Consider the following 27,643-nt stretch of genomic DNA (forward strand, 5'->3'; position numbering starts at 1 on the left):
ACAGAGACCTCACCGTACCCTGCCACATTCTCTAAGTGCGCTGGGGCTCCAGACTCTAGGGCAGCTTTGACTACTGCTGAAGGAATGGATATGGTATAGTGGGCTACCCCATATGAGATCCAGCTTTGAGATAAGAGGCTGGTATGACTACACATTATAAAAAAAGCAAATTTGCCCTTGAAAGATATGAGGCTTTTGAAGACTGGGGAACTTCAAGACTTTATGGCAGTCTCTCCCACCAACCTGATGCTATGTTCCCTGGTCTATAGGTAGCCTTACCTTTAGACTTGCTAATTCAGGTTTTAAATACCCTGAGTTTTAACCTGGAACAAAGCTGTTCTAATCAAAGATCTGTGGCTCGGGATGAACTTACTAATAGGTTATACAATCCCACTGGACAGCCCTGAAAATACACATCTGAGCTCAGCAGGCCGTAAGTATAAGAGAGGGGAGCAGGGGGCACTGGTCACAAATTTGAGAGTGGGCTCAAAAATAATCTGTACAGTGTTTGTCAGGCTTCAGTGAGCTACATCGTTTTAGTATAGCACCTTACTCCATTTCTCAACCCACCAGCTTCTCACTCACCAAAGTCACCCTTAGGATTTGACAAGAACACAAGGACCTGAGCGGAGATCAACAGCAGCAGGCATTTAACAAATGTTAGCTGTACATATGCTACCCTTGTGGGGACTGTGGCATTCTGGGGCCTAACCCACACACTCCTACGTAGACCCCTACCCACTCTGTTCATGTGGGAACCCCAGGACACACTAACCCCATCCCAGTGGTATTCCTGCAGCTCTGCTCTATCTGAAGACACAGAAGACACGAAGGCGGGTACTTACTGTGGTGCCGATGTGTAGCCAGACGACTTAACTTTAGTGTGGAAAACCAGGGGCCTGTGCTCCACAGCGCTCTTCACAGCTGGGTAACATGAAGTGAAAGAAGCAGCACACGTTTAACATCACAATTTCACTGTCCTGGGACAAAAAGAGCAGTCTCCCAAAAACAGGAATACTCAAGCAAAATGAACCTCTGAAATAAAGAGGTTCCTTCCCAAAGTCAAGCCAAAGAATAACAGCCAGAAATCTATCCAGGAGATTAAAGGTATAGAAAGTAGTGCAGACTATACTAAACCACATCATCTGTGGCGCTGGTTATTTTTCTTTTTCTCTCTCTCGTGTTTTTGTTTTGTTGTTGTTGTTTTGACAGAGTTTTTCTGTGTAACAATCCTGGCTGTCCTGGAACTCACTTAGTATACCAGGCTTGCCTTGAACTCATGAAAGTCCAATTGCCTCTGCCTCCTGGGTGCTGGGATTAAAGGCATGTGGCATCATTCCCGATAACAGCTTATGTGTCAAATACATTTAGACTACAGTTCAGTACTGGGTCCCTGTAGGAAGAACACACAGGCATGGACCACAGCACACAGACTAACAGGAATTCCACTGAGAGGACAGCCAAGAAAAGCCATGGTGCAAAGGGGAAGACCACCTGCCTCACAGAACAAATAAAAGAGTTTAATGACTTTCTATTCCTCAGAATGGGGGGCAGAGTTCTAGATGATAGGGGCCTTAACAACATGAGAGTTTGGGGCTTCATCTAAGCCAGGCTGAAGATCAGCAGCTACAGGGTCAAAGGTAAGAATACATGTAGATGAGGTGCGTATATACAGATATACAGAATGCATCAGGAAAGCTGACTGGGGCCTTCATCTTCCTAACTAAGTTCATCGAGAGACTTTATAAGACTGTGAGTTTGTCACTGAGGGGGAAAAACAAAGGAGTATCAATCTCCACTGATTCCTACAATATCAATAAAGAGTGCACGATAGATACTGCCATCTTAAGACAGAAGTTAGCTTTAAAAATATACTTTAGAAAAATCAATATGAGGACTATTTGGCTATGCTTTACAACAAACCAATCAAAAGCTATTTTTAGATAGTCAACAATAATTTATTATGGACTAGATAATACAAGAAATTACTTCTAGTTGTGACAGGATATGACTGTGGCTACATATCTCAGAAACTCACACTGAAGTATACATGATGTGACAGCAACTGTGCAGCCACCCAGAGTCCACCACAGGCACACTGCAAGTCCCCAAAAAATCACAACAGCATTGAGACATGTCCTTGAGGCGTGTGCCCAAACTCGGGAAGAAAGTGTGGAGCGTATTCCCTACCAGAGATAATGCAATAAATCCGAGAGGGGCAGAAGAGGCTGCACTGGCTTTAACTTTGGCAGATGTGAACTCACAAAGTGATTCGGCAGTGCCGACTATGCGAGGAGCTGGCTGCCTCTGCATGTGTGTCTCAGAGTGTGCTATACTTACCATGTCGTTTGGTATTGGCAAGCTTAGGAAATTTTTCCTTAATAATTCCAAAATACAGTGGAGAAGTTGGCAGGACACAGGAGCTAAAATAAAAATAACCACATTGTGAGAGAAAACAATGATATTATAAAACTGTTTCAATGTAACATATTTTTAATGTCAGATTAAATCATGTAAATGTACATATACAATATTTGGAAATGAAACTACCAAGGTCATTATCTTTATGAGAAAAATACTGACATTTTAATAAAGTGCTATTTTAAAATTTACAGTTTATTTTTAATAAACTACTATTTTATGTTAAATTGTGAACCATTTAAGTTTGAGTAAAGTCATGGCATAACAAATTAGTTCTTTCAGATAGCATTAGTATGGTTGAGAGTTTCCAATTTTTACCTGTATATCTTCACATTAAAAACATCTAAGATGTTGTCCACTGGTAAGCACTCACAGCCAATGCAATATCAAAAAGTCTGTACCTTGCCAGCACGGAGAGCATCCTTCCTGCACGAGGGCACTGCTGAGCGCTCAGCAGAGCAGACAGGCTGATTTCCAATACAGCAATCTTACTCCCAAACATAGATGAAAGTATGCAAACTGCCTATGAGACATTTAAAAGATTAGCGGCATGGCTGGACCAGAGGCTTGTGGGTACGCCCCACCTCTCCAGCCATCAACACAGCTTTAGCAGATCTGTTTCATATGTACAAACAGGGGATAGCCATGTACAATCAGTCATAATTTCACATATGACTGTTGTTACACTGGCACAGTGCAGAGGCACACATCAGAGCACAAAGGACTCATCTGACACAACTGCCCACTGCACGAGTTTCACACTCACCTTGGCACTGATGGGCTCGTTCATCACTGCACACGACCCAGCAACTTGGACACTCAGGCTCTGAAATTCTTTATTTTCATTATAGATAAATATTTGGGAATTAATAGAGGGAAACAAGTAAGTAGCTGACTCATTTGTTCACCCTAACTATAAGTTCTAAATTAGTGCTTTTGCACCATATGATGTACAGAGCTGGGGATACAATATGGAAAGAGGTGGGTCCTTTGTCACATAGCTTGTAAGGAATGTGCCAGGGCACAGGTGCAGGGAGTAAGGCTGTGAGTGCTAGCAAGGGTGTGCAGCCAGAACCCACAACTGAGAGGAAGCACACAGTATAATACATATCTTATGCTTCTGGAGAAGCAGGAAATGACAGTAAGGCCCTGTTTCAGACACCTAACAAGAGCAGTGTTCCAGAGGACAGAGCTGTGGGAAAGGACCGAGCAGGACTCCTGCTGACCCTGAATAGCAGCAGGCAAGCCTCAGAAGCTACAGTGAAGGTTGACGCCCTATCCCCCACACAGACAGAGAAGAACTGAGGCACAGGAGAGCATGGGGCTGCTGGGTAGGAGATCTAGGTAAGCATTCCTACCTTTCTTCCAGGGAGACCTAAGAGCACAGTTCTAGAGAAGACAGCTCCTACTGCAGGCTGTCTAGAGCCATGTCAGGTGCTATGTCAGTACTGGCCAAAGCACACATGAAGAGGAGAGCCTACAGAAGCCTACGTGTCGTGTCTAGGTGCCTACTCACACAGGGGTAAAGGAGAGCCTCCTAAGGAGCCCACCCAACACAAAGGTGGAAAGAGCATCACGGGAGCCTAGCACACAAGGATAGGGGAGAGCGTCACAGAGCCTGAGAGACATTTTGAGGGGCTGAGGGGCTGGATGACCCAGAAGAGCAGAAGTAAAGCTATGTCCTTCAGATTCCACAGCACAGGGGTTACTGCTGGTCCGAGCAGGTGCTATGTTTGGTTACTGATAAACATATCCTCAAAGTCAAGTGGTCAGGCTTTCTATCCCAAACTTTTACTCATCTACCTTTTTAAGAAAACCATCAGGTTATAGGAGACTGACCTAAAAGATTACTGAATTCAAGACCTTACCCTTGAGATGTAAAGCAGCTTCCAACTCAAAGCTTGCCAGGTTCAATATGAATAGAGCTGTTGAGCTTCCAATCCATATGCATGTGGTGCACTCAGGAGCAAGACTAATTTAGGAAAAAAGGAACGGTCTTCCTTCAGGCTAGCTCCCAGCATCTCCCTGGCATTCCTGTCCTTCCAGGCAGTGAGGACAGGCACACGCCTGTGTGAATGAGCCGTAAGCTGTCTCCGCTGACACCTCAGGCTATACTGGAATCAGGTGCTGAGTTTCCATCTGACTGAGTGGCTGACAGCCACTTCTGTCATTGGAAACAGGTACCCCCATGGTCACAGCATGACCACTGCTCAACTCTGATCTGTGTAGTGTGTCTTTTCTTCTGAGTTTATAAAAGCGCTTGATGCCTAAGCCATTCAGGAGCCTGCCAGATCAGGTGAGGATCTAGGCATGTGCTCACACCAATGTCACCAATGTACCTGATGGTGCTGCCAGTTACACTTACGAAAATAAAGATAAGCTCAGACAGGAGCTATTGGTCCACAGTGGCAGAGCCCATCAGAAAGCAGACATGAGTCTGTTTCTATTAGTAAGTGTCATTCAAGCTAGGATTGTACTAAACAATCCTCTTCCAGCTGAACTGTCAGTCCCGTCACTGTATCCCAGAACACCAGAGCAGCTGCAAGCCTGCTCACCAGAGCAGTCAGCAAGCAGCCCCTCCACAGGCCCAAACTACACAACCCAGCACCTCTCACACCACCTAACAAGTCATGGGGAACAAGATTTAGTGGTGTGGCCCTGGCTTTGCCTGCAGGAACTCCCAATACTCTGTGACCGCAGTGCAGGAACCAGCCTACAACACAAGCCCAGCTGTCTTCTTGCCCCATTGCCCTGGGATGTGGACTAGCAGGGGGTGCTCTATTCCCAGGGTCCAGGCACTGAAATGAACTCCCTTCATTTGTGAGCAACCCCGACCCTACATAGAGTTGAATTCCCAGATGTCAAATCTGCTTAGCTGTCTCGGGAAGAACACCCAGCTCTTAGACACTTCTTTTGTTCACATCTATTTCTACTCAGAAACAGATGAGTAAGATAACCTGGAATCTATTTTAACAGGGGAGAGAAAAGAACGAGTTGTATGTGCACTGTCACAACCCAAGGGAAAGTCCTACTACCGAGGTTCCATCTGACTAGGTTCGGTAACAAGGTTTAATAAAACTGAAAAAATTTATTAAATCGAAGGCTTAAAATAGGCAATTTTAGAGGCACACACTCAGTAATAATGGACACACAGAACTTGGTATTTACTTCAATCATTCATAAAACTGAACTGAATGCTCACTTAGGAAAGTTAGAAGGCATTCTGCCTATGGCTGTGGCCCTGTTCATCATACTTACCCTCCACCCTGGGAATCCGGCAGGCAGAGGTCACAGTGCGCCAGGTTCAGGACAGGGAACGTTGCTTCAGCCTCTCCCCTTTTATCCACCTCGTATCTGCAGTGGTACTGATGGCCTTCTAAGGAACAGAGCTATTGATTATCTCAGAAGCAACTTTGCTTAGCAATCAACTAATAGAGAAGAAGAGACGCAGGGAAGTTTCAGAAATACATGTTGACAGAAAGAATCGCAAATCAAAAGAACAGTCATACTGTGAAGACCAAGAAAAATAAAAACCAAAGTGCAGCCTAGACTGAGTCTGTCAGGGATGGGGATGGGGTGGGGAGGAGACCGCCAATGTGGAGGTTAACGCCACCACTCCTAAAATGGAGCTAAGGTGCAATAAACCATGAGTGACTGTCCATAGAAGAAATAACAAAAGTCAGCGCTTAATACATTTGGGGGAAGGGAGACATAATAGAATGTTGGTAATCACTGACCTAACTAAGAAACAAATCATTTTAAGCCATACAAAGACGTAAACTAAAGGAAAATATCCACAAGAGCAAGCTAGGGAAGCCAGTGCAAGGAAATTAGTGCACACCGAACGGTTCTCGGGCTCCCTCCCTGCCATGGCGACCTGTGGTAGATGTGGGGAAGGAGGCTGACAGTGGAAGTGATTCTGGACAGCAGAGCTGGTCAGGAGCTTAGGGGAGTAGGTACCGATGCAGACACAGGGTCTGTGATGTGAAGGGCATGGCTGAGGAGCTGGAGGAAAGGCAGGATCTAAGACCTGGAGGAAATAGGTCTGCACTCAAACAACACCTTGGGGGACAAGGCACCAGGTTGCTCAGACCAACCATTCCTGATGGCTGCACGGCCTACCCTCTTGAGCTCCTGCTTTCATGACAACCCTAGGGTTTGTGTTCTCCTACTCTTATAGTCCCTGCTAGTCCCTGCGTGTGAGTCAGCCTCCAGCCTGAGGCACAAACCTATGGGGCTCAGTGGTGTCAGAGGTCAGGACTCTTGGCCTTTCCTAAATCAGAAACTTCCCTTCTACTCCTTCCCACCCTGTCCTGTAGACTTCCTGGCGTGCTCTGTCCTTGAGTGCTCTGTCTATGTAGGAGGCCTATAGGGTACAAGAAGCACACCTGGCAGGCCGTACTGCTCAGTCATCATTCTTCGGGTGGTGAAAGTCTCCTTTTTCTTCCTTAGGTCCACATGTGCCACACAGTGGTAGTGATGTCCCTCCATCAAGCTAAAGATCCACAGCTACAAAATCAAGAAATGTGGATACAGATCTCTTTCAAAAAATGATTCTTACTGCAAAAGCCAAAGGAAAGTGGGACAGAGCACAGATAACAGCATCAGATATGTTCCTGGGTTCTCTCAGACACTTGGGCTATCCTGAGTGTTGCTTTTGGTCCCTTCTTGAGTCCCATACAAGTGCTTACAAGGGAAATTTTGTCCAGATGCTTAGTTCAGACACAGCTATGATTCAGTGTCACACAGCACATGCTACAGCCTTTGAGCCATGAACACTTCCACCATGTTACTGGGCCCTAGCACATAAGATAATGGCAGTTGAGTTGATGAAAAATAAAATTAACTATCATAGCTTCCCAAAGTACATATTCATCATATTTGTACCAACAGCACCTTTATAAAATAAGCCTAAAGTGTTTACATTTTTAAATATTTGAAATCAATATCGTCAGTTTTAAAATCATACGAAGCTGATGCGAATAGCTGAGCATGTAGTTCTAACTTTTGCTATTCAAATACTACACAGCATTTTTTAAAGCATGCGAATCAAGGTCCACTTTGCAGACCAAAGGTCCCCAAACCCCACCACTGAGGTGGACAGTGGGACAAATCCTAGCACATTGCTGGTGACAATGAAACAGAGACTTTGCACATGCTCATGTTCTGTATGCTTGAAACACAGCTGTAGCTGCACAGGGTCTCACCTGACCATCAGCACTGCCGGTGACGAGCTGTTGGTTTTCTTCATTAATAAGCAAGTTCAGGAGAGGGTAAGCTGTAGAGGGAACACAGGACATTCAGTATGGACAGTGCTCCTTCTACTCAACTTAGCACTATTCTGAATTTTCATACCAGGAGATAAATTTATAAATGAATACAACTTTGGAAACATCCACGAACAAAAAAACAAAAAAGGAATGCTGTCCCAAACAAGAAGAATGGTGTCTACGAATTACAGCTGACTTCTGGTGGGCCTGGCTTGTCTGCCCACACTAAGCGGGCCCAGAGCAACTGCCAACAGCCTAGAGGAAGAAAGTACAGCTCAGCTGGCCCTTCAAACCAGGCAGAGCAGTTCCTGCAGACTAACAGCAGTGAAATCATGAACTTGGCAATAAAAGCAGCAGTTAAATAGATATCTTACTTTAAATAAAAAGAACTCCATAAAATTTAATTTTACTTAAAACAGTCTGAAACTATCGAGAGTCTGGAAGGACTAGACAAGTAGTTTGGGAACTGAGCTGTAGCATGGCATCCATGGTAAGATTCCAGAACAGTCCACAATTGTGTTCCTCAATCAAATTGTTCCATAAGATTGTCTTCAGAAAATCCAACCAACTTCCAGAAAATGTGCTTCATGCCAAAGCCTGGTCAGCAATGGCAGGCTATAAGCACACAATACTCTGCATGTGGGTAACCAACCTCGAAAGGTCCAATCTTGGGAAAATTATAACAGTAACTCTAGCAGGTCAAAAGGCATCTGTGTCTTTCATAAGAGGTATTTTTAATGGGGCATCTCAAAGGAAAGTCTTTCTGCTGTCCCAAGACACAACTGCATGGTGGAACATGGGGGCAGGGTAGGAGGTAGGGAGACTCCAGAAGCAACCTTGTTAGATGCAGGAAGGAAATACAGGACCTCAGGTGAAATGGTCCCCAGACGTCACACACAACAACCCCCAGGCTCCAGGAGAGCCAGCCCATAGAAATTGGTCACACATTTGTATAATCAGGTGATAGTTCCATTTCCTACAAAAAGACAGTTTGATGAAAGCAACAATTATCCAGAATTTATAAGATGGACAAATGCTTACAACCTAATCAATGGATTGCATGCTGTCCAGAACTCCATTCACTGGGGAAGATGATGTCCCAAACTCTCTACAGGGCAGAGGAGGGCGCTGTCTCGGGCACTTTATCTGGGAGCCAATCTACTCCACAAATTTACCTAAAATGGCTGCTCAGAAGCTGAATGCATATATGTGCATCTATGTGTAAGTTAAAATCCTCAGAGACAGTAGCTGTGAAGCTCACCTGCTCAGTACTCAGAGGGGAATCAGCTCTGTCTGGCTACATAAAACACACAATTCTGAATGGCTGCTTAAAGATGCGCTGGTGATTCAGACCACTGTCTGCTGCGTGTATCTCTGGGGTGATAACCACACCAGGAGAGTTCGTTTACTCAGCCTACTCAGCTAGAATGTAAAAGAGTCAGTCTTGGGATTGGGGATTTAGCTCAGTGGTAGAGCGCTAGCCTAGCAAGCGCAAGGCCCTGGGTTTGGTCCCCAGCTCTGAAAAAAAAAAAAAAAAAGAAAGAAAAGAAAAGAAAAAAAAGAGTCAGTCTTTCATTTACCTGTTAAAATGGATGAACTGTATATCAAGGATCCCACACAAAAGTCCCAGACCTTCAGATGAAAGACATTTCATTAAGAGACATAAAAATGTTGCCATTATTGCTAACCAGGAACTAAATTTTAAGCAATAAAAATTAATCCATATTTCCATTAAAGAATTAAAATTCACATATTGAATCAGTGCCTTATTGAAACCCAGAACAACATAAGCATGCTGATTGTCACAAAGATGACAGCCTATGGATTTGGGAGGACTCCTCCCAAGATGAGTAGCTCAATTAAGAAGCGCCAGCATGCCCCTGGTCTATGCCCCAGTTGTAGAGGGTGCTCACCGCAGGACTACATCCAACCATGACAGCTACATGTGTTTGCTGTACCCACCATTCCTTCCAAGGTAGGCTCAGCTCTAGGGACATTCCAAAATACCAACTCTCTTCATTCTCATGACCACCAGTAATACAAGAGGCCCCACTATGCCTATTTGGAATATAAGAAAACTGAAATGCAACATAGTTTATCCAAGTAGGGCAACTTGGATTTCTGCCTCAACAGCTGCTAACCCCCAGTGGAAGTCACCCGGTCCCATCAAATAAGTATTTCAAAATGACTGTAGAATGTATTCCTGCAACTTCTGTGCTTTAATACACACATGTGACTTTAAGTTTTTCTTTCGGAATGATAGTGTTCAACCTTTATTAATACAATTATAGCAACACTAGCTAACTTGGAAATGCTTAAACATGAACCTGCATTTTGCTTTACTTTTTCTGAAGCTTGGTGTAGTGCTAATGGAATCCACTCATCTGTTGGTCACTGGGAAACACTGCAGATATACACTGCTCCCTCTAGATTCAGATTCAAGAAAAGTCCTCATAGTTTTTCAATGTCCAAATGCTAGAGACCAAAGAAATGCAACATGGAGTAAGCCAGCCCCTCTAGAACATCAAAACTCCACTTTTGTGTGGTGAGAAAATAGCCTCCTCGGGTGCATGCCTTAAACTGCATTCATTTCTACTTTATGTGTATAAGTGCTTTGCTTACATGCATATATGTACACCACACATGAGCAGTGCTCATGGAGGGCAGAATAGGGTACTGGATCCCCTGGAACTAGAATTACTGACAGTTATGAGCCAGTGTACAGATGCTGGGAACAGAATCCTGGTCCTCTGCAGGAACACCAGTGCTCCTAACCATTGAGCCATCTTCTCTCCAGTTCTGCCATCTTTACATCACAAGAAAAATGTGCACAGCAGTAGCAACCAAACAGCGGCAGCAGATATGTCCACAACACCCCAGCAGCCCAAGCCACTTAAAACTGCCCACCTTAAAACTTCTGTCTTCAGACACAGAGAACAGGGTGTGTGCTTGCCAGGGACAGAACTCCACTGCTGTCACTGAGCCTTGATGGCCCTTCAGCTCTACCAGCACAGACTGCTTCTACGAGGATTTGTACAAGAGGTTACTCATGGAATTTTCTAGAATGATTGACATCATGAAATCATAGTCCACCACATAAACAAGAGCTTGTTGAAACAAATTCTACAAGGTAAGATGAAGGGTTTGGGAGGTAAAGGCACTTGCCACCAAGCCTGAAAACTTAAGTTCAGACACTGGAAGTCACATGGTAGAAAGAGACAGCCAACTCCACAGCTGTCCTCTGACCTTCACACATGTCAGTGCCATGTATGCTCATGTGCATATGCATACAAACATATAACGCGCGCACACACACACACACACACACACACACTTACAGAGAGAGAGAGAGAGAGAGAGAGAGAGAGAGAGAGAGAGAGAGAGAGAGAGAATGTTTTAACTTAAAGGATAAATTCTTTTTTACACGTCACTCCTTCCAAATTCGGACCTGCCCTACCTGTGTCAACTTAGAAATCTGAGGCCGAAGCCCTGGTGGAGGTGCATCGTCAGTAAATGAAAGGTAAGAAACATGTCTGCTGCTCACAGGCACATCCGCCCAGGCACATCTCTTCTCTGACGTCTTAATTTTGACAGACAACACTGACAATGACCTTTGCTCTCTGAGGACTTTCCCCACTTCACGCACACAATCTTAACTATCTTCCTAATTCATCTGGTCTCCCTCATCCTAACTAATGTTAGTTCTTCCTTTTGGTGGTCAGTTTTGTTACATAGTAAAGCAGCCTAATGTGAATCTGTTCAACTAATGAGTTAGAGATGTTAACAACACCACTGATGCTTAGAACTGAACAGTACTTTATCCAGAAGGCTCCCATACACCACTGACCTAAAACTACTCAGTCCTCCAGCCATGACACAGCCTCTCCATCCCCAAACTCTGAGATATGACTTGCATGAGGGCAGATGTCATTTCTTTCCATATGATCCTCAATTTCATTCACTTAAATAAGCCCAAAAATTGTCCAAACAATTTTTGTTCCCTTTGTGTGGTGGTTTGAATAAGAATGGCCCCCACAGGGTCATATATTTAAGTGCTTGGCCACTAGGGAGTGGCACTATTTGAAAGGATTAGAAGGTGTGGCCCTGCTATAGGAAATATGTCACTGGGAATGGGCTTTGAGGTTTCAAAAGCCCATGCTATGCTAAGAATCTTTCTCTTCCTGAGGACCAGGATGTAGCTCCCAGCTACTGCTCCAGAATTATGTGCTGCCATGCTCCCTGCCATGATACTAGTGGACTAAGCTTCTAAAACTGTAAGAGCAAGCTCCCAGTTAAATGCTTTCTTTTATACATGCTGCCTTGGTCATGGTATCTCTTTATAGCAATGGAACAGTGACCAAGACATGTTGTATCCCTGTATCCTAGGGCTGAGGATAACCACCAGATGACACTTAGCTAACATCTTTCCTCACCTTAAAGTTGTAAAGTAGATAGCAAGGCAAGCCATAGAAGGAAAAAACACTTCATTCACTGTATTAACCTGAAAAAATGTACAAGACAGCTAGTTCAAGCACTGAACACTCCCATGAACTGAGGAAGCTGATGCTCCTTCCCTCTCTGCAGGAAGATTGTATAACACAGTGCTGATTTCCCATGGCTCAAGCACCAGTGCACAGCAAACTCTGGGTTAGAAATCCCCAACCTAGGAGACATTTACTTTTATATAAACTGCCTCAGTTTAGCAACAAGTGAGAAATCTGAGTCACAGAGGAGAAGACTTTTCACAAATAGGCAGCCGAAGTCCTGTGTTACACAGATTCTTGGGGAATCTAACTTGGAAGACTGCTCAAAAAGAACTATTTTCATAAATGTGTCTGTGTAAACACCAATTCTGGTGGCTTATCATCTACAAGACCAAGATGTTTTCCTTGGCTTTTTCCCAAAATCTTTAAAAATACATTATACCAAACTGCCATTTTAAAAAGGGAAGCAGGAATGAAATACTCACTAACAGGAGCCCAGCCTGAGTGTAAACACACACGCACACACGCACACGCGCACACACACACACACACACGAATGTATGCTTGGTTCCTCCATGGGCTGTCAGTCTTACCTCCACATCCATCATAGATATTTTGTTTCCAGCACACACTGCAAGAGCACGATCATCTGGACTAAATCGCAAACACAACACTGTTTGTAAAGGGGAGCCCAAGACAGTCCCTCGAGGAGTCAACCCTAGAGCAAATTTCAGACATTAGTGTCAACTCATCAGATGTCAGAAGAATGTGTCCCGTGCAGAGTCCTGTGCAGGTCTCCGGTACAGAGCCACAGGCAGAGGAACAATGATTGCCTCTGTGATGGTGCAAGAGTTTTTCCTGAGCTTTTTCAGGACAGGATCAATGTCATAAGAAAACTAATCTCTGGAGGGCATGGGCACCCAGAAGAGCTGCACAGACCAAGCTCTTCATGGGTGAAGCTCTTTTCTCGGTGTCCACTGTCATCCATTCTCTGGTAGTGATACCCTCTGACCAAGGTGGGCAAACAGGAGACAGTGTGCTATGAGAACGCTGGCCTCTGAGGCTCTTACCACCAAGACATCATCTCTGACCATCCTGCTGGTCCCTGGGCAACAATGCAAAATGTACAGAGAAAATTCACATGTAGCCACACCAGTCAGGCCAAAATTGTGAGACAAAAGACTATGGTGCCTGCCGTCTTCCCAGAGCCTCAGAAACCACTGATAATTAGCACAGATGTATCAGCAGCCAACCAAAACACTGTGTGTAGAGGTTGATCTTAGTCCTCAACTTGACTATTTCTGTTATCAACTAAAATCCAAGCAGCTAGGTACAGTCGGGTACAGCTGAGGGATTGTTCTTAACTGGATCATTAGGGTTGGAAGATCTACCCTAAATCTAGGATACATCTTCTGGCAGCATCCAAGACAGAATTGAAATTAAGCCCTAGAAGGGACGAGTCCCTGCTTCTCCAGGCTGAGAGTGGAGCCTGCACTGTGACTCTTTCTCTACATAAGTGCATTGCTGGACTTCGAGCAAACACTAGACAGAGCTGATTAACTTTGAGAGTACCCTTAGGCTCCTGGGTCGAGAGATACAAGCAAGAAAGAGTCAGGCAAAGACAGGTGGTAAGAAGTTAATGTGAGAATTCAGAGGAAGGATTTAATAGCTTGTACCTTTAGCACTTACAGATGTGTGAGAGATGGCCAAATATGAGTCAGGGTTTAAAGGTAAAACAGATGGAACTCACCAATGGACTGGACATGGCGTGAGCTGAGATCCTAGCCTGAGCAACTGAAGGATTGAGCCCTGGAGAACCCAGACAGAAAGCCAGTAAGAGGGGATCTGTGGGCCAGGAGCAGAGGTGCCTACAGTGCTCTTAGATGTGACAAGGTATTTCCGGCAGGAAGTATCTGGAGGCTAAATTAGAAGGTCCAGACAGAAATAAAGGGATAAGCCATTGGCACATGAAATAAAATCATAATCCAAACAAGCAAACCTCGAAGTGGTGTGGACAGAAGACCTGCAATGTGCTCAGGAACCAAATACAATTAGGCCGACTCCTGTAGAGGACAGGACAGCCGCACTGAGGAGAACGTACAGCTTTTAGGAGCCACTGCCCCTTCAAACCCAAAGAACAAGTCCATTCTCACTTCCAGGACCTTCAGCATAGTAAATCAGACACGGAAAATTTATTATGTACTGTGACAGACACCAAGTGAGCACTGACATGATTCAGAAAGAACCTTCTACCCAGACCATTCATCATCCACATCCATGTGAAGAACCAAAAACATGGTAACCATGACTATGGGAAAACAAAATCTTCTAACACAACTTCTAACACAGACAGCTATGGACTACAGCCTCAGCAGTGCAGCTCCTTCCAACACTGTAACTAATTTTTCAAAATCTATTTTAAATGATGTTTCTTAAATGCTCTAACCTCTCCTTTAACCCACCACCCACCAGAGGTAGTGGGAAAGAAAGGCTACAGGGGAAGTAGACCTGTTTAGAAAGGTTCTTGGGAGCGACTCCCATCTGTGCTCTCTGGAAATTAGCAGTTCAGTTCACCAACTAGCAGAGGCAGCTTGATCCACTTGCAAACACCTCCTGGATAAACCAGCAGTCCAGTTCAGGAGAGTCGGGAGGGCAAACACAAATCAGCAGCGATGGCATTAACCTAGCAGAGACAGCCAGGCCTCAGCCTTGGCTGAGTCAACAGGAGGGAACCAGAGCAGACAGAAACACCAGGAAAAGCTCCCAGCTGTGCCTCTCTCAGTGAAGCGAAGATCAGCAGACGAGAGGACAACAAGCTTTGCATAGCTAGCTCTACAAGCAAGCCTAGCTTAGCCTCTGTCACTGTCCTAGAGTCCTTCTTATACGTACTCCCATCATCCTGCACGAGTCTTGCCTCAGCATGTGTCTTGCCTCAGCACATGAATCTGTCTAGGTGGACATCGCTCTGCCAATCAGCCCGAGTCTGTAGAAGCATCAAGAAACTGCAGCATACCCTTTGGTGCATTTCTCTCTATGGAGTCCCAATAAATGCAGCTCAACTATGCATATAAGGTAGACCAATACATGAGTCATTATCCTTCAACATCGAAGAATCCTTCATCACATGTCCTTTCATGTGCTTGCTTTAGGAGAGCATCCTTTCACCTGTGTCTGATTCAGCCAAACGTTCCTTCATTAGTCTGTCTTAGCCTTTTACCTGTGTCCACTTCAGGACAGCACTCCTTCACCTGTTTGCCCCAGCAAAACACCATGCAACACACTGACTTTCTAAAGAACCATTAAGTTCCCACTTTACAACACAGAGGACCATCTACCTACGGCTTTAGGAGTGCAGCCCTTTCTAACACAGGACTGTCTATATACATACAGCCTTAGGAGTCTTCTAATAATGAGGGCTTTAAGTCTATGTGTATTAGTTACTTCTCTATTTCTGTGATAAAGCATCATGATCAAAGCAACATAAAGAAGAATTTATTTTGGGCTTACAGTTGCAGAGGGAGTCCAGTACCATCATGGTAGAGATTCTGGAGGCATCTGAGAGCTTATGCTCCAATCCACAAAGAGAAATCAGAGAGAGTATATTCTTTTAAAACCTCAAAGCCCATCTCCAGTGATACAGCTCCCTTAATAAGACCACACCTCCTAGTCCTTCCCAAACAGCCCCATCACATGGGGACCAAGTATTCAAACATATGAGCCTATATGGATCCTTCTCATTTAAACCACCACGGTATAGGTTCCTCTAACTCAGAAGTGTCTACCTATACTCTAGGAGAACAACCCCTTAAAACAGAGGGCTGTCTATCTATAGTCTCAAAGAGGCAGCTCTTTTTAATGTGTACAATGGCATTCTGTATGTCTTCTGATAACTAGTGTACCTGTCAAAGTAAATATAGAGCTCCCAGCTGTCCCTGGGTTTCAGATTTGTGTGGTTCCCTGATGTTGACATAGCTTAACTACCATCTGCCTGTCCACTTCCTCATCCGTTTGCTCCTGATGTTCCTGTCCCAACCCTCTTCTGCCTTTTCACCTTGCAGCTAAGCTCAATTCTATATCATCCCCTTTACCCCTAACTCTCAGCAACAGCTTCTTCCTGCAGCCAGTTTGGGTTCCTCATCTTCCCAATACATGTTCTGCTTACATTTCTACTGGCCCATTTCTAAAACCTCTTAACTCTGTCCAGCCTCTTTAACTCGTGTTCATTCTGTAACTCGGATGGATGGATGGATAGACTGACTCACTACGTGCTATGTGCTATGACAGTCAATATTAGAAATAAGATTGAAATAAATTGGTTCACCTCAGTTAGATTATAAGGTAGAATAAATTGGCAAATTGCTGCAAGTGAAACCACCACACCTTGAGAATTATTATTCAAAAATGTGTTAAATTGTAAAAAGACACAGATCTGGCTATGTTTCTGGCATACTTCACTCACTCACAGCAGTGAGGCACAAGCTGCTAGAATTCTGTGGTTCCTTGGCATCATTCAGCATAATCCTGTAACTGTACATCTGGGATGTGGCCACCAGCCTCAACTGGGAAAGCTCTCGTAATCCAGACACTCACCCCCCCTCCCTCCCTCCCCTCCTCCTCTCTGCAGCCATATCCTTTTACCTATATCCCAGGCCTCAGCTGAGCCTCCTGTCTTCAGCTCCAGCTACATTTCCGCAGAAGTCAACAAACTTTTCCCTTATGTACACTCCCAGAACTTACTATTCACCTGTGTGTTATCTATTCAATCTGAGTGGGAAACTCGCCTGCAGATAGCAAGCCTTGCTCCTTCCTCATTGTTTGCAACACAAACCCCTAGGATACTTACGCATGAGCTAAAATACTCCAAATTGTCCACAGATCCTCAAGGGTGTACAATATTGATATTTAAAATAAGAAAATACAGAAGAGAAAGCCAACACAAGTCTGCATCAGCAGTGGTCAGTGGGACTGATGACAAGGTACACTAGACCTGCAGCACTGAAGGGACATGTCCCACTCCCTGACTGTCACAAGTGTATTTATACATGAGTTACTCCCTCGGTGGGGCTAGGATTAAACCCAGTCTCCTCCATCGTAGGTATCTTAATTAGGGTTTCTACTGTCATGATCAAATGTGACAGCCAAAAGCAGCTTGGGGAGGAAATATTTATTTCATCTTACAACTTATAGTTCATCACCCAGGAAGTCAGGGCCTGAACTCAGTGCTGCAGATAAATGACGTCTTACTGACTTGTTCTTCATGGCTTGCTCGGTTTGCTCGCTTATACACCCCAGGACCACTACCCACCACAGTCTGGGCCCTTTTAATTATCCATCAAGAAAATGTTCTATATGTTTGCCTAGAGGCCAATCTTATAGATTGGCCTTTTTCTCAATTAAGGTTCTCTTTTCTCAGATGACCCTAGCCTCCGTGAAGCTGAAAATTAACAAGACAGCAGGCAAGCACTACACCTCCCACTGTACCTCCAGTAGGTATTCCTCAGCATTTCTCCATTTGAATGTCGTTACACTGTGCTCTACATGCTTACCTTTAAGTGCCTTCTCTCTGCATTCGTCCATGTTCCACATTATAATATAATCCTCTGATGCAGAGCAGAGTAGAAGTGGATCTATTTGATTTCCAAAAACCATAGCAGTAATCAAATGATGGTGTCCTTGGAGGGTAAGAAGCTTAAAAAGCAAATAGGTCAACATAAAAAATCTAGAACAATATAATTTCAAACCTAAGGTTTTCAAATGTATTTATTAGATGTGTTGACTTTTAATTAATTCATTATAATTTCTGAACACACTGCTGATTATTCTCTCAAGTGACCACATCACTACTGGTTGTTATCCAACACTGATACAAGGAGGCAGGGTACCCACTCTTCCTACTTATTAAACAAATGTATACTGAATACTCAGTGGATACAGAAGAGGTGCTGGTTATGCTGACAGCTAAGGGGGAAGCTGGCAGAAAATCACACATTTGAGCCATTACACAGCAGGGGATATGGAAGCTCTACTGGCTCTAAAAATAAGTAAAGCAGAGTTATAGGGTGTGTGGCCTGAAACTGCTGCTGGCAGTATATAAGGAGATCAGATAGCAAACACACCAAGAAACTGGAAGCCAGTAGTTAAGTCCAAGCAGGAGGATCCTGGGATTTGTGTATGCATGTGGAGGAGAGCCTGGCAATGAGAACTTGTGAGCTAGAGAAATAGTAATCCTGATGCGGATGGAGAGAGGCGATGAACAAATCCCCATGCTCACAGTTAAGAGGGAAAACACGCAGACGGGAGAGAGGGTGAGATGCCCAGTGGTCAGGGGTCCTTTGCTTCTTTGGAAGTGAAGGTGCACACAAGTTGACATGGTCACAGGAGCTGCAGGCACTTGTCTCTCATAATGACATTTGCCTACTCTCTACTAGGCCCTAGGTCTAATCCCTAGTATTCCAGAAAGAAAGGAAATCTCCTTCAAGAGTGACTCTTGGCTGCTTTATAAAATGCTGCTGAGAAACTAAGACATTAAAAGACCTAAGAACAGAGACTCAATATAATCAAATGCACTCTTTTCAAGGCCATACCATGAGTAGCATATAGGATGAGGTACAGACTATTCCTTCTGCCATATTGATTGTGCCATACAGCAAACCTGACAATCAATCTAGGGGGTGTAAAAAGTATGGGTGGATGAACACATTTCTGCTAGAATTCAACCCATTAAGACGAGAGCATTGTGCTGCCAACTCCCAGCCTTAGGAGTCCAGAAAAGACCAAACTCACAAAGCAAAGAGACATGCCCTTAGCATGGCAAGCTACCCAAAACAAACATAAATCCTGGGTTGAAAAAGAGAGTTCATCCTGAGGAATATATAAAGACCTTCTTCACACGAACATGAAAACTACAGATAACCTGACAGAAATAAAATCATGAGATTCCAGCACTGCAAACAGAGTTGCCCCTGAACACACATATCTGCCAAGTGGACATTAAGTGGCCAATCAGTGTGCAACAAGACTTGAACCCTAATCATCATAAGGCATGCAAGAACTATGTAACAGGGGACTGCTAACAGGGCTAACCTGGAAGGATCAAGTACAGATAAGTTGTGATCAACCATAGCTCTGACCATCAGCAAAGACACAGCTTAGCACAGCCACTTGAGAACCTCCTGGATATTATCTACTAAGTATGTACATGGCCTGTAACTTAGCCATTTCTACGTGAGTGTACTAGAAAACATCAAATAAGAAAGAAAGAAAGAAAGAAAGAAAGAAAGAAAGAAAGAAAGAAAGAAAGAAAGAAAGAAAGAAAGAAAGAAAGAAAGAAAGGAAGGAAGGAGAGAAAGAAAGAAAAAGAAAGAAAGAAAGAAAGAAAGAAAGAAAGAAAGAAAGAAAGAAAGAAAGAGAGAGAGAGAGAGGGTCAAATTCTACCAACAATACAATGGATTAAACAGAGTCTGTTCAATATACTGTGGAACTATGAAAAGGAAGAATCGGAGCTCTCCTAAATACATGTGAACAAAAGAAACTGCTACAGAAGAATGCAGTGTGAAATTCCAGTCACATCAAGTTTAAACATGAGGAAAATGTGTCTCTGGTGCAGAGATCTAAATGGCACTGCACTTAGCAAGAGTGAAGCCCTGACCTGGCTTCCCAAGTGCACACACCTATGTGGGACACTTTTCTCCTAAGCATTTTATTCTTCATTGCAAAGTAAGAATGCTCAAGCAGGATGCAAAAGGAGGCTTCATTAAGTTAAGATGGGTCTTTTCTTGTTCATATTCTTGCAACGACTTTTTAAAGAAAGTTAATTCACAACCATTTGTATTTTAAAAACAAGAATGTGACATAATGTTTTTGTTTATCAACATCATCCGCCACAGCTCACAGCTGACTCCATGAAAGCTAATGTTTCCAGAATACGAGAGAAACAAATAGGCAGGGCAAGGCCTCTGCAGCCCTGGACCTAACAAGACCCCACCTTGGTTTGTAACGTGCCTGGTGAGAAGGGTCCTTGGGGCTCCACACACAGACATGGTTCCCGTGTAAAGGAAAAGCACAGTGCTGTGTGCTACAAGCAAGTGGAGCGTGAGCTGCAGACTGCTTAGACTCGACCACGTATCTTTCTGTAACTATGTCACTCATGTGGCCGCCAGTGGACGGCATCTCTGGAGGTGTTTCCTGTCAGCCTGAAAACACAATGCATAAGTAAGATGAGGGCAGGTACCCTGTGTCATACACATCAAAGTCCAGTTGATTCATCACTGTGAGCATGGCTACACATCACGCTTACCCACTCACTCCAGCTCCCCCAAAAGACAAGGTAGCAGTGAGCACAGAATGAACTCTTCTGCTCTCCCATGGTCCGCACTCCACAGGCCTTCCTCCACCCTCAAGGTCTCTTCCGGGACTCTGAAGGTGAACTGCCACCTCCCACCTTCCTGACCTGAAGGAAGACCCCTGCCTAGGTGGAGTTGGTGAGATACTGCAACAGAAATGAGGAACCTCAGGGGGTATTCGAGTATCTCAGTGGATCTGGACACATGCAATTATCTCGATACTCTGTGATGGAAGTTACAACATCAGTGATTCATTCCTAAGTCTCAACAAGCATAAAATGTCAAAACTGTTCTCCATGTTTTCTCACTTTATTAAACAATTTACTGAGCATGACCACCTTAGAGCCCTGTGGTAGTAAGTTAGAGGATTCCTTGACTCCACTCATCCTATCCTGCTGTGGGAACAGATGTACTTGAAGGCACAGCAACCAATCTTTAGTCCTGTGTTTTCTGGTGATCAGGATGCCTATACCTCTCTACAAACAGCTGATCAGGCCCCGGTCCACCCTCTAAAGTTTTATCATCAGAAGGAAAAGCAGAGACCTTCTTTCAGAAAACTAAGAACAGCGGGATTTGAAGAAAATACAGACTAGTTGATCTAAAACTGGACCCTAGATGCTCCGTCAAGTGGCCTTGCTGGGTGAAAACATGCCCCTCTCCTCTAAATTATACTCACGCTTACAATAGTGGAGCACACGGCGGCCAAGACCACAGAAACTGATGGTGCTGCTTTTATGAATGAGCAATGTTGTCAAACTGCCTTCTAGGTATTTATTCATGCTATTGGATTAGTGCTGAGCTCAGCTTTGGTCAGAGAACCTTCATTTTATAGTGTGCAGCAGTAACTAAAACTAAGTGAGTGTTGAGTGACCGCCCAGTAATGGAATATCCATATTACCTCCTCAAAGGCTCAGAGGACATTACCAAAGAAGAAAAGGGAAGTTAGTAAGAGCCAGAGAAAGAAGTGGAAAGTTGTGGAACTTCTGGGAAGGACATGGCCAATCCCCTCTTGAATCCGCAGCATCTGGGATTACCTACATTAAAGTGACCCTGTCAATATTCTGACATGGGGGAGGGACAGCAAAGTGGGTCATGAGTCCCCACATCTCCCTCAGGATTTCTAGGTAGTTAATTGTTGCTAGGGGGAAAAAAAAGAGACATTTTCTTCAGTGGCTACATCACTGGTTAGGTGTCCACGTTTCTGTAAATAGCCCTTTACTCATGTTCCTGTAAGCATTCATTGGGACACAAAAGAAGAAACAAATGATATGAAAAATAGGAGGATTATTTGGGAAGAGCAATGGGATTGGTCAAGGTGAGAGGAGACTATGATCAAAACATACATGTGTGGAAATGCCATAATAAAATCGTCACTATGTCTGATTAATACACACAAAACATTTAAGGTGGAAGAGAGCTGAGCATTAGTAATCTGTCAGTTTCCTGACTATGGATGCAATGTGACCAGCCACCTCACATTCCTGCCATCCCCAGTATTCCAGCCATTTTCACATCACACATGTGCTACTATCCCCACCTTCTTCGATGCCTCTTCTCCCATCCCTATGGCCCATTACTAATTCCCATGTCTCTACAGACATCCCAAGTTCAACAAACAAAGAAATCAAAGCTATAATCATATCAGAGGGCATGCAGTGTTTGACATTCTGGGCCTTGGTTACTATAATGTATTTTCCAGTTCCATTCTTTACCTTGCAAAATTCACGATCTCATTTTTCTTTACAGTTGAATAAAATTCTATTGTGCATACACTGTTTTACTAGCCATTCTTTGGTTAAGGGGCATCTAAGCTGATTCCATTTACTAGCTATTGTGAATAGAACAGCAATGGACATAGACGTTCCAGTATCTCTGCAGGAGGATATAGAATGTGATAGGTAGGTAGGATAGATAATAATAGATAGATAATCTGATAGGTAGGTAGGTAGACAGATACATGACATGATAAATGGATAGATGATACAGATAACATACATACATGATAGATAGATAGATAGATAGATAGATAGATAGATAGATAGATAGATAGACAGACAGACAGACAGACAGACAGACAGATACGATTGAGATAGATATATACCAGGAGTAGTATAGTTGGGCCATATGTGTCTTGTTTTAATTTTTTGAGAAACTACTGAACTAATTTTCATAGCATCTACCCAAATTTGCACCCCACCAACAGTGATTAAGCATTCCCAATTCCCACATCCACACTAGCATTGCTGTCATTTGAGTTCTTGATGAAGACCACTATGCCTGGGAAGAGGTGGAATCTCAAAGTAGTTTTAACCTGCATTTCTCAGATAGCTAGGGATGTCAACACTTTGGGCTTTTGGTTTGGTTTTTCTGTGTTTATTAGACACATATAAATGGTTAGGTTCCTTCATGGACTATGCTTACCTTTAGAGCCCATTTTCAACTGGGTAGTTTGTTTTCTTGTTAATTTTTTGGGGGGTTCTTTGTATATTCCACACAATAATCCTGTCAGACACGTAACTGGCAATGATTTTTGCTGACTACACTATCAAAATTATTCAGAAAGTCATCCTTATGCCCTAATGTGAAGCTTATGTTTTACTAGTAGTTTCAGAGTTTCAAAGACCTGTTTCATAGCTAAACTACCACTGGTCTGCTAAAGAACAAATGCCTATCAAACTGTAACACAAGATGAGCACAGGCCAGACTCGGCACACAGCAGGCACTTATGGATCAACACAGGACAGACTGGACACATGGCAGGCACTTTGTGCATAGCTGTGAGGAACCTGCATAGCCACCATGTACTAGGAATCCTGAATGTCTCTCATCTTCAGGACACCTGCCTCTCTCCTCCAGATCAAACATCAGAAGAGTCCTTCTGTTGCTTTGTGAAATATCAGTGTGATCTAATTAGAATATAAATTCCCCATTTTCCCCACACTCCAGCCACTGTGGCTTGGACATTTCTATGTGGCTGGTGCTGTCCTTGGTCTGGTGCTGGCGTCTTCCATGGGCAGATATTTAATTCAACAGGACAACTCTCAGCTGACTGGAGGGATAGATAGATCAGTACAGTGAGGCAGAAATCTGCAAGGCCTCACTGGCTATGGAAACAGATATTTTGGTTTGAGATACTGAAAGATGTGTCCACAGATCCTATAGTTTCTAACATCAAATAGACTCCTGGGGTTTTATCTCAGCATAGGTTTGACTGCGGGTCTGGTAGAGAAAGCTCCTGGCATGTCCAAGCTTAGGACTTTAGCAGGTGAGATGACAAGGAAGCCCACCAACACTGATGAGCCGTGCTCTCCAGTGGATGATAGGGGCTAGAGGAGTCAAACATGCTTCCTAGGTTGTTGGCCTGAGCAACTAGGGCTACTATTTCTGAGACAGAACAATATGGAGTATCATAAATAAACTAGTAAATGTGATCATGAGATGCAAACCTTCCACTGTGCCATTCTCTAGGCTCTGAATCCAACTTTCTTGCAGTTACATGGGATGAAACTGTGTGTAAATTTTGAGTGTAGCAATTGGAGCACCTCATGTTGCTCTTACCATCCAGGAGCTAGCAGAATGAGTTAGTCTAAATACATGGAAGAAAGAAAGAAGGCATGGCAGTGACACTGGCCAGGATACCACATCTCATGTGGAGGAAGACAGTGTGTGCAATTCTACAGGAAGAGACAAAACACATATGCAGACACACATGTATGCACCGTCACATATGCTCATAATTAACCACACTTACACACACACCCAAACACATATAATTTGATGCAAAGAGGATCTTGGAGAAGGAATATGATGACAACTCAAGGAGACTGTACTAGTCAGGATTCTCTAGAGCAACAGAATCTACATAAAGAGGGCATTTATTAAAGTGGCTTACAGCCTGTAGTCTAACCAAATCAACAATGGCTGCCAACAAATAGAAAGTCCAAAAATCCAGTAGTGTTCAGTCAGTGAGGCTGGATGGTTCAGATGTCTTCAATATATGCTGGAATCCTGAAAAAGTAGGTACTTGTGCCCATGAAGGATTCAAGTCGCTAGGCAGAGGGAGGGCAAGCAGGAGGAGAGCGGAGAACTTCCTTCTTCCACGTCCCTTATGCAGACTGCCACCACGGGTGTGGCACAGCTTACCTGTGGGCCTTCCCACTTCTGATGACGTAGAAAAACTCCTCATAGGTGTGCCCAGCCACTTGGGTTTTAGTAAAGTCCAGATGTGGTCAGTTGACCATAAAGAATGAGAGAGAGAGATAATGCCATGGAGACTATAGCATTCTAAATCTATTCCTTGAGAATTCCATATACTTAATGTATTTTGAACTTCAACTCCTTCTGGACTCTGCCACAAATCCCCCCCCTTTCTGTCCTCTTCTATTTTGTTTTAATAACCCACTAGGCCCAACTAGTACAACTAGTGTATGCACGGTCAGGGACATTCAGTGGGGCATGAACAACCTACCAGTGGCCACACATCCAAAGATAAATGACTTTCTACTCTCCCCTAGAAGGTGTCAGTTGCCAGTACTTTTTCAGATAAGGGTGAAGTCTCATGCTGGAATTTTGACTGGCTAGATCTTGTAAAAGTCTCATACTGACCAAAATCTTATAGTAAAAGCAGAAAGCAAACAAGCAGCATCCTGGACTCAGCATCTGACATACAAGAGTGAGTGTGAGCATCCCTTAGTAGGCTGACATATTTACAAGAGATAAAGGAATGCACTTAGAGTGTTAACCAGTTCCTGTAGACTGCCTTGAACATCAAGGGAAGGAAAGTTATTGATGCACCAGCTTCCCCTTGCAGCCAACGCTTGGCATTCTCAGCTGTAGCACCTACTCTCCTGCAGACAGTAATGTGCAACAGTCAGAGACACAGGGTATCTGGAAAACTAGGTCATTCCACAGGAGGAATCAGAGACACACACAAGGGCAGTTCCAGAGCTCTGGATTAGCTAGCTGACAGCCTGTCCTCCCTTTGATCAAAGATCAGACGGCCTCCTAAAACTGATGGCCATGTCAAAGTTATTTTTGTCTTGAAGACATCTGTTTTCTAATCAGTAGATGGGCAGTCACCTAGCAGTTTTCATCCGTACTTTCAGTTTTCTCCCTAGAACCAGAGGAATGTAGCAACATTTACATTTCCCAGCTCTCTGGAAGTCAGGGACAGCCTGTGCTACAAGGATCTAGCAAGTATAGCTCCAGAACAATTATCTCACAGGTGCACTGGAATATCTATGATGGTGCTCCATTTCCTCCCTAAGGGAGGAGGAAGGCTGAAGATCCAGAGCAGGACACCTGTCCTGATCAGAAGAGCATCATGGCCTGTCTGCTCTGTGGAAAGATTTGCTGTGTTAAGCTACTGACATTCTAAGATTTCTTTCCATAGCTAACACATAACCGGTTCCTTGAAAAGAGATTCAGTGACACTGTGAAACAATGTCCAGTGACCTGATCAAGGGGTAGGGGGTGGCAAAGAAAGTACCTTAGGACCCAGAGAAGGTGAAGATTCGTGTCATACTAACAAAAAAACATGCCTGACCACACATGGACTGAGCACAGGAACCTTGGCTGACGACAGGGGTGGTGGCCCACAGATAAATTTGGCAAGGCCATGTGAGAGCAAGGGGAAGTGGAAAGTGTGCAAAAGTATGGGAGCTTCCACTCTGGTGCACCTCAAGGTACCCACATCAGGCACAAAGAGTAGTCAAGACTTGGCCTTTTAGCCAAAAGCAACTCAAGGGTGGTTACCTTTAGTCCATGTAACTTCAGGTTATGAGCCACCAGGAGAGCAGCTACATTCAAAGAAAATAGACTTAATGTGAAGACGGAAGGATAACAGTAGAGGTAGGTAGCTGCACCTAGAGCAAAGGGGGCTCATCCTGGCCAGAGCCTACTGTCTTCCAGGGAACCTTGAAGAAAAAAAAATCCAACCAAGAATAAACAAACAAAAACACAACAGCTTCACAGGGTGCACTTCTCCCAAAGGCAGGGTCACACACTCTAGAAAAGCACATCCTTCGTAGCCGTTTCAGATGTAGCCATGGTAGAAGAATAAAGGACCTCACCACAGGGCAGAATCAGCATGCAATCAGAGAAATATTCCAGACTCCAGCAGACCTTATAGCTGCCATGAGCTGCCTCTGCTTTTCCATTATACTCACCTGACCACACTCAGCCGGTGTACCCCAGTGGAAAGTCAACAATGCATCAGCTTAGCTCATAGGTCTCTGGACCCTAGCAGTCTCACTCGGGTCCCATAAAGAGAACTGTGTGAGGATAGAAATGTGCCCCCATGCTAGGTGTCTTGACCCAGAATGGGAAACTGCTTCTTTTACCACAAACCACTGGTCTGTCCTTCCACACCAGGAGTTCTCAACCTTGATGAGAATGGTGCTCTTGTAAAAGGAGACAAAGAGCTTCTTGCCTTTCCAGTACTGAGGCCACCCTTTTATAAATCAGTAAAGTCTCCAGACATGAAATCTAGCCCTAAGAATTGGTGTGGTGTGGTGTGGTGTGGTGTGGTGTGGTGTGGTGTGGTGGGGTGTGTGTGTGTGTGTGTGTGTGTGTGTGTGTGTGTGTGTGTGTGTGTACGGGGGAGAGAGTATAGGGGTGGGGGGTTTGACAATTGTTTGTGATATATCAAGTCTTTGGTGTTCTGTTATAAAATAATGGAATGGACAGGGGGTCGAGGTTTGGATCATTTCTTACTAGTAGTTCTCATGTTGAAATGTATATTTTCCTTCTGTCATGGTTTAAGGCAAATCCAAAAGTATCCCTCGGGTGCTGCCTGTACTCAGGGGCTTGTGCTGCAAGACTTAGGAAGGCCACTCACGCGCAGCCCTAGGGGCGCGGGAGGGAGAAGGCTGGAAGGAGTCACCCGGGACCGCACCACTCGCGCGCGCCGCTCAGCCCTTCGCCGTCCGGGAGTAGGCTTCCCAGTCAACTCCTCCCGGGAGCTCGTCTCCCGACTACCCCACGGGACGCCGGCGCCAACGCCAGCGGCAATCCCAAGCAGTCTTACCAGCCGTCCAACCCACTTTCTCTGAAACTCACCCATAACGCATGCCGCGTCGCTATGGTTACAGGAAAGCTGCTCCGTTCTCGCGAGAGCCTGGAATTG

At 44.3% G+C, this 27,643-nt stretch overlaps 1 protein-coding gene across 53 annotated transcripts in view; it reads right to left on the reverse strand.

Moving 5' to 3' along the window:
* The window catches only part of Wdr27 (WD repeat domain 27), a 120,453-nt gene extending 92,817 nt beyond the window's left edge, over positions 1-27,636 (reverse strand). For 3 of the 53 annotated variants that reach the window (XM_087553575.1, XM_087553465.1, XM_087553371.1), the window contains exons 1-15: positions 27,577-27,626; positions 26,272-26,432; positions 20,177-20,367; positions 17,722-17,863; positions 12,769-12,893; positions 10,599-10,712; positions 9,272-9,323; positions 7,629-7,699; positions 6,810-6,930; positions 5,680-5,797; positions 4,290-4,393; positions 3,188-3,255; positions 2,823-2,944; positions 2,341-2,423; positions 846-924 (exon numbers count right to left, since the gene is read on the reverse strand). In XM_087553575.1, coding sequence (XP_087409701.1) covers positions 846-924; positions 2,341-2,423; positions 2,823-2,944; positions 3,188-3,255; positions 4,290-4,393; positions 5,680-5,797; positions 6,810-6,930; positions 7,629-7,699; positions 9,272-9,323; positions 10,599-10,712; positions 12,769-12,893; positions 17,722-17,863; positions 20,177-20,344 — 1,367 coding nt within the window. In that variant the 5' untranslated portion in view covers positions 20,345-20,367; positions 26,272-26,432; positions 27,577-27,626. 53 annotated transcript variants of the gene reach the window in all.
* Positions 27,637-27,643: the final 7 nt, after the last annotated feature.

The sequence above is a fragment of the Rattus norvegicus genome, chromosome 1 (genome assembly GCF_021556685.1).
Source record: "Rattus norvegicus strain SHRSP/BbbUtx chromosome 1, alternate assembly SHRSP_T2T, whole genome shotgun sequence".
In the NCBI taxonomy this organism is placed as follows: Eukaryota; Metazoa; Chordata; class Mammalia; order Rodentia; family Muridae; genus Rattus; species Rattus norvegicus.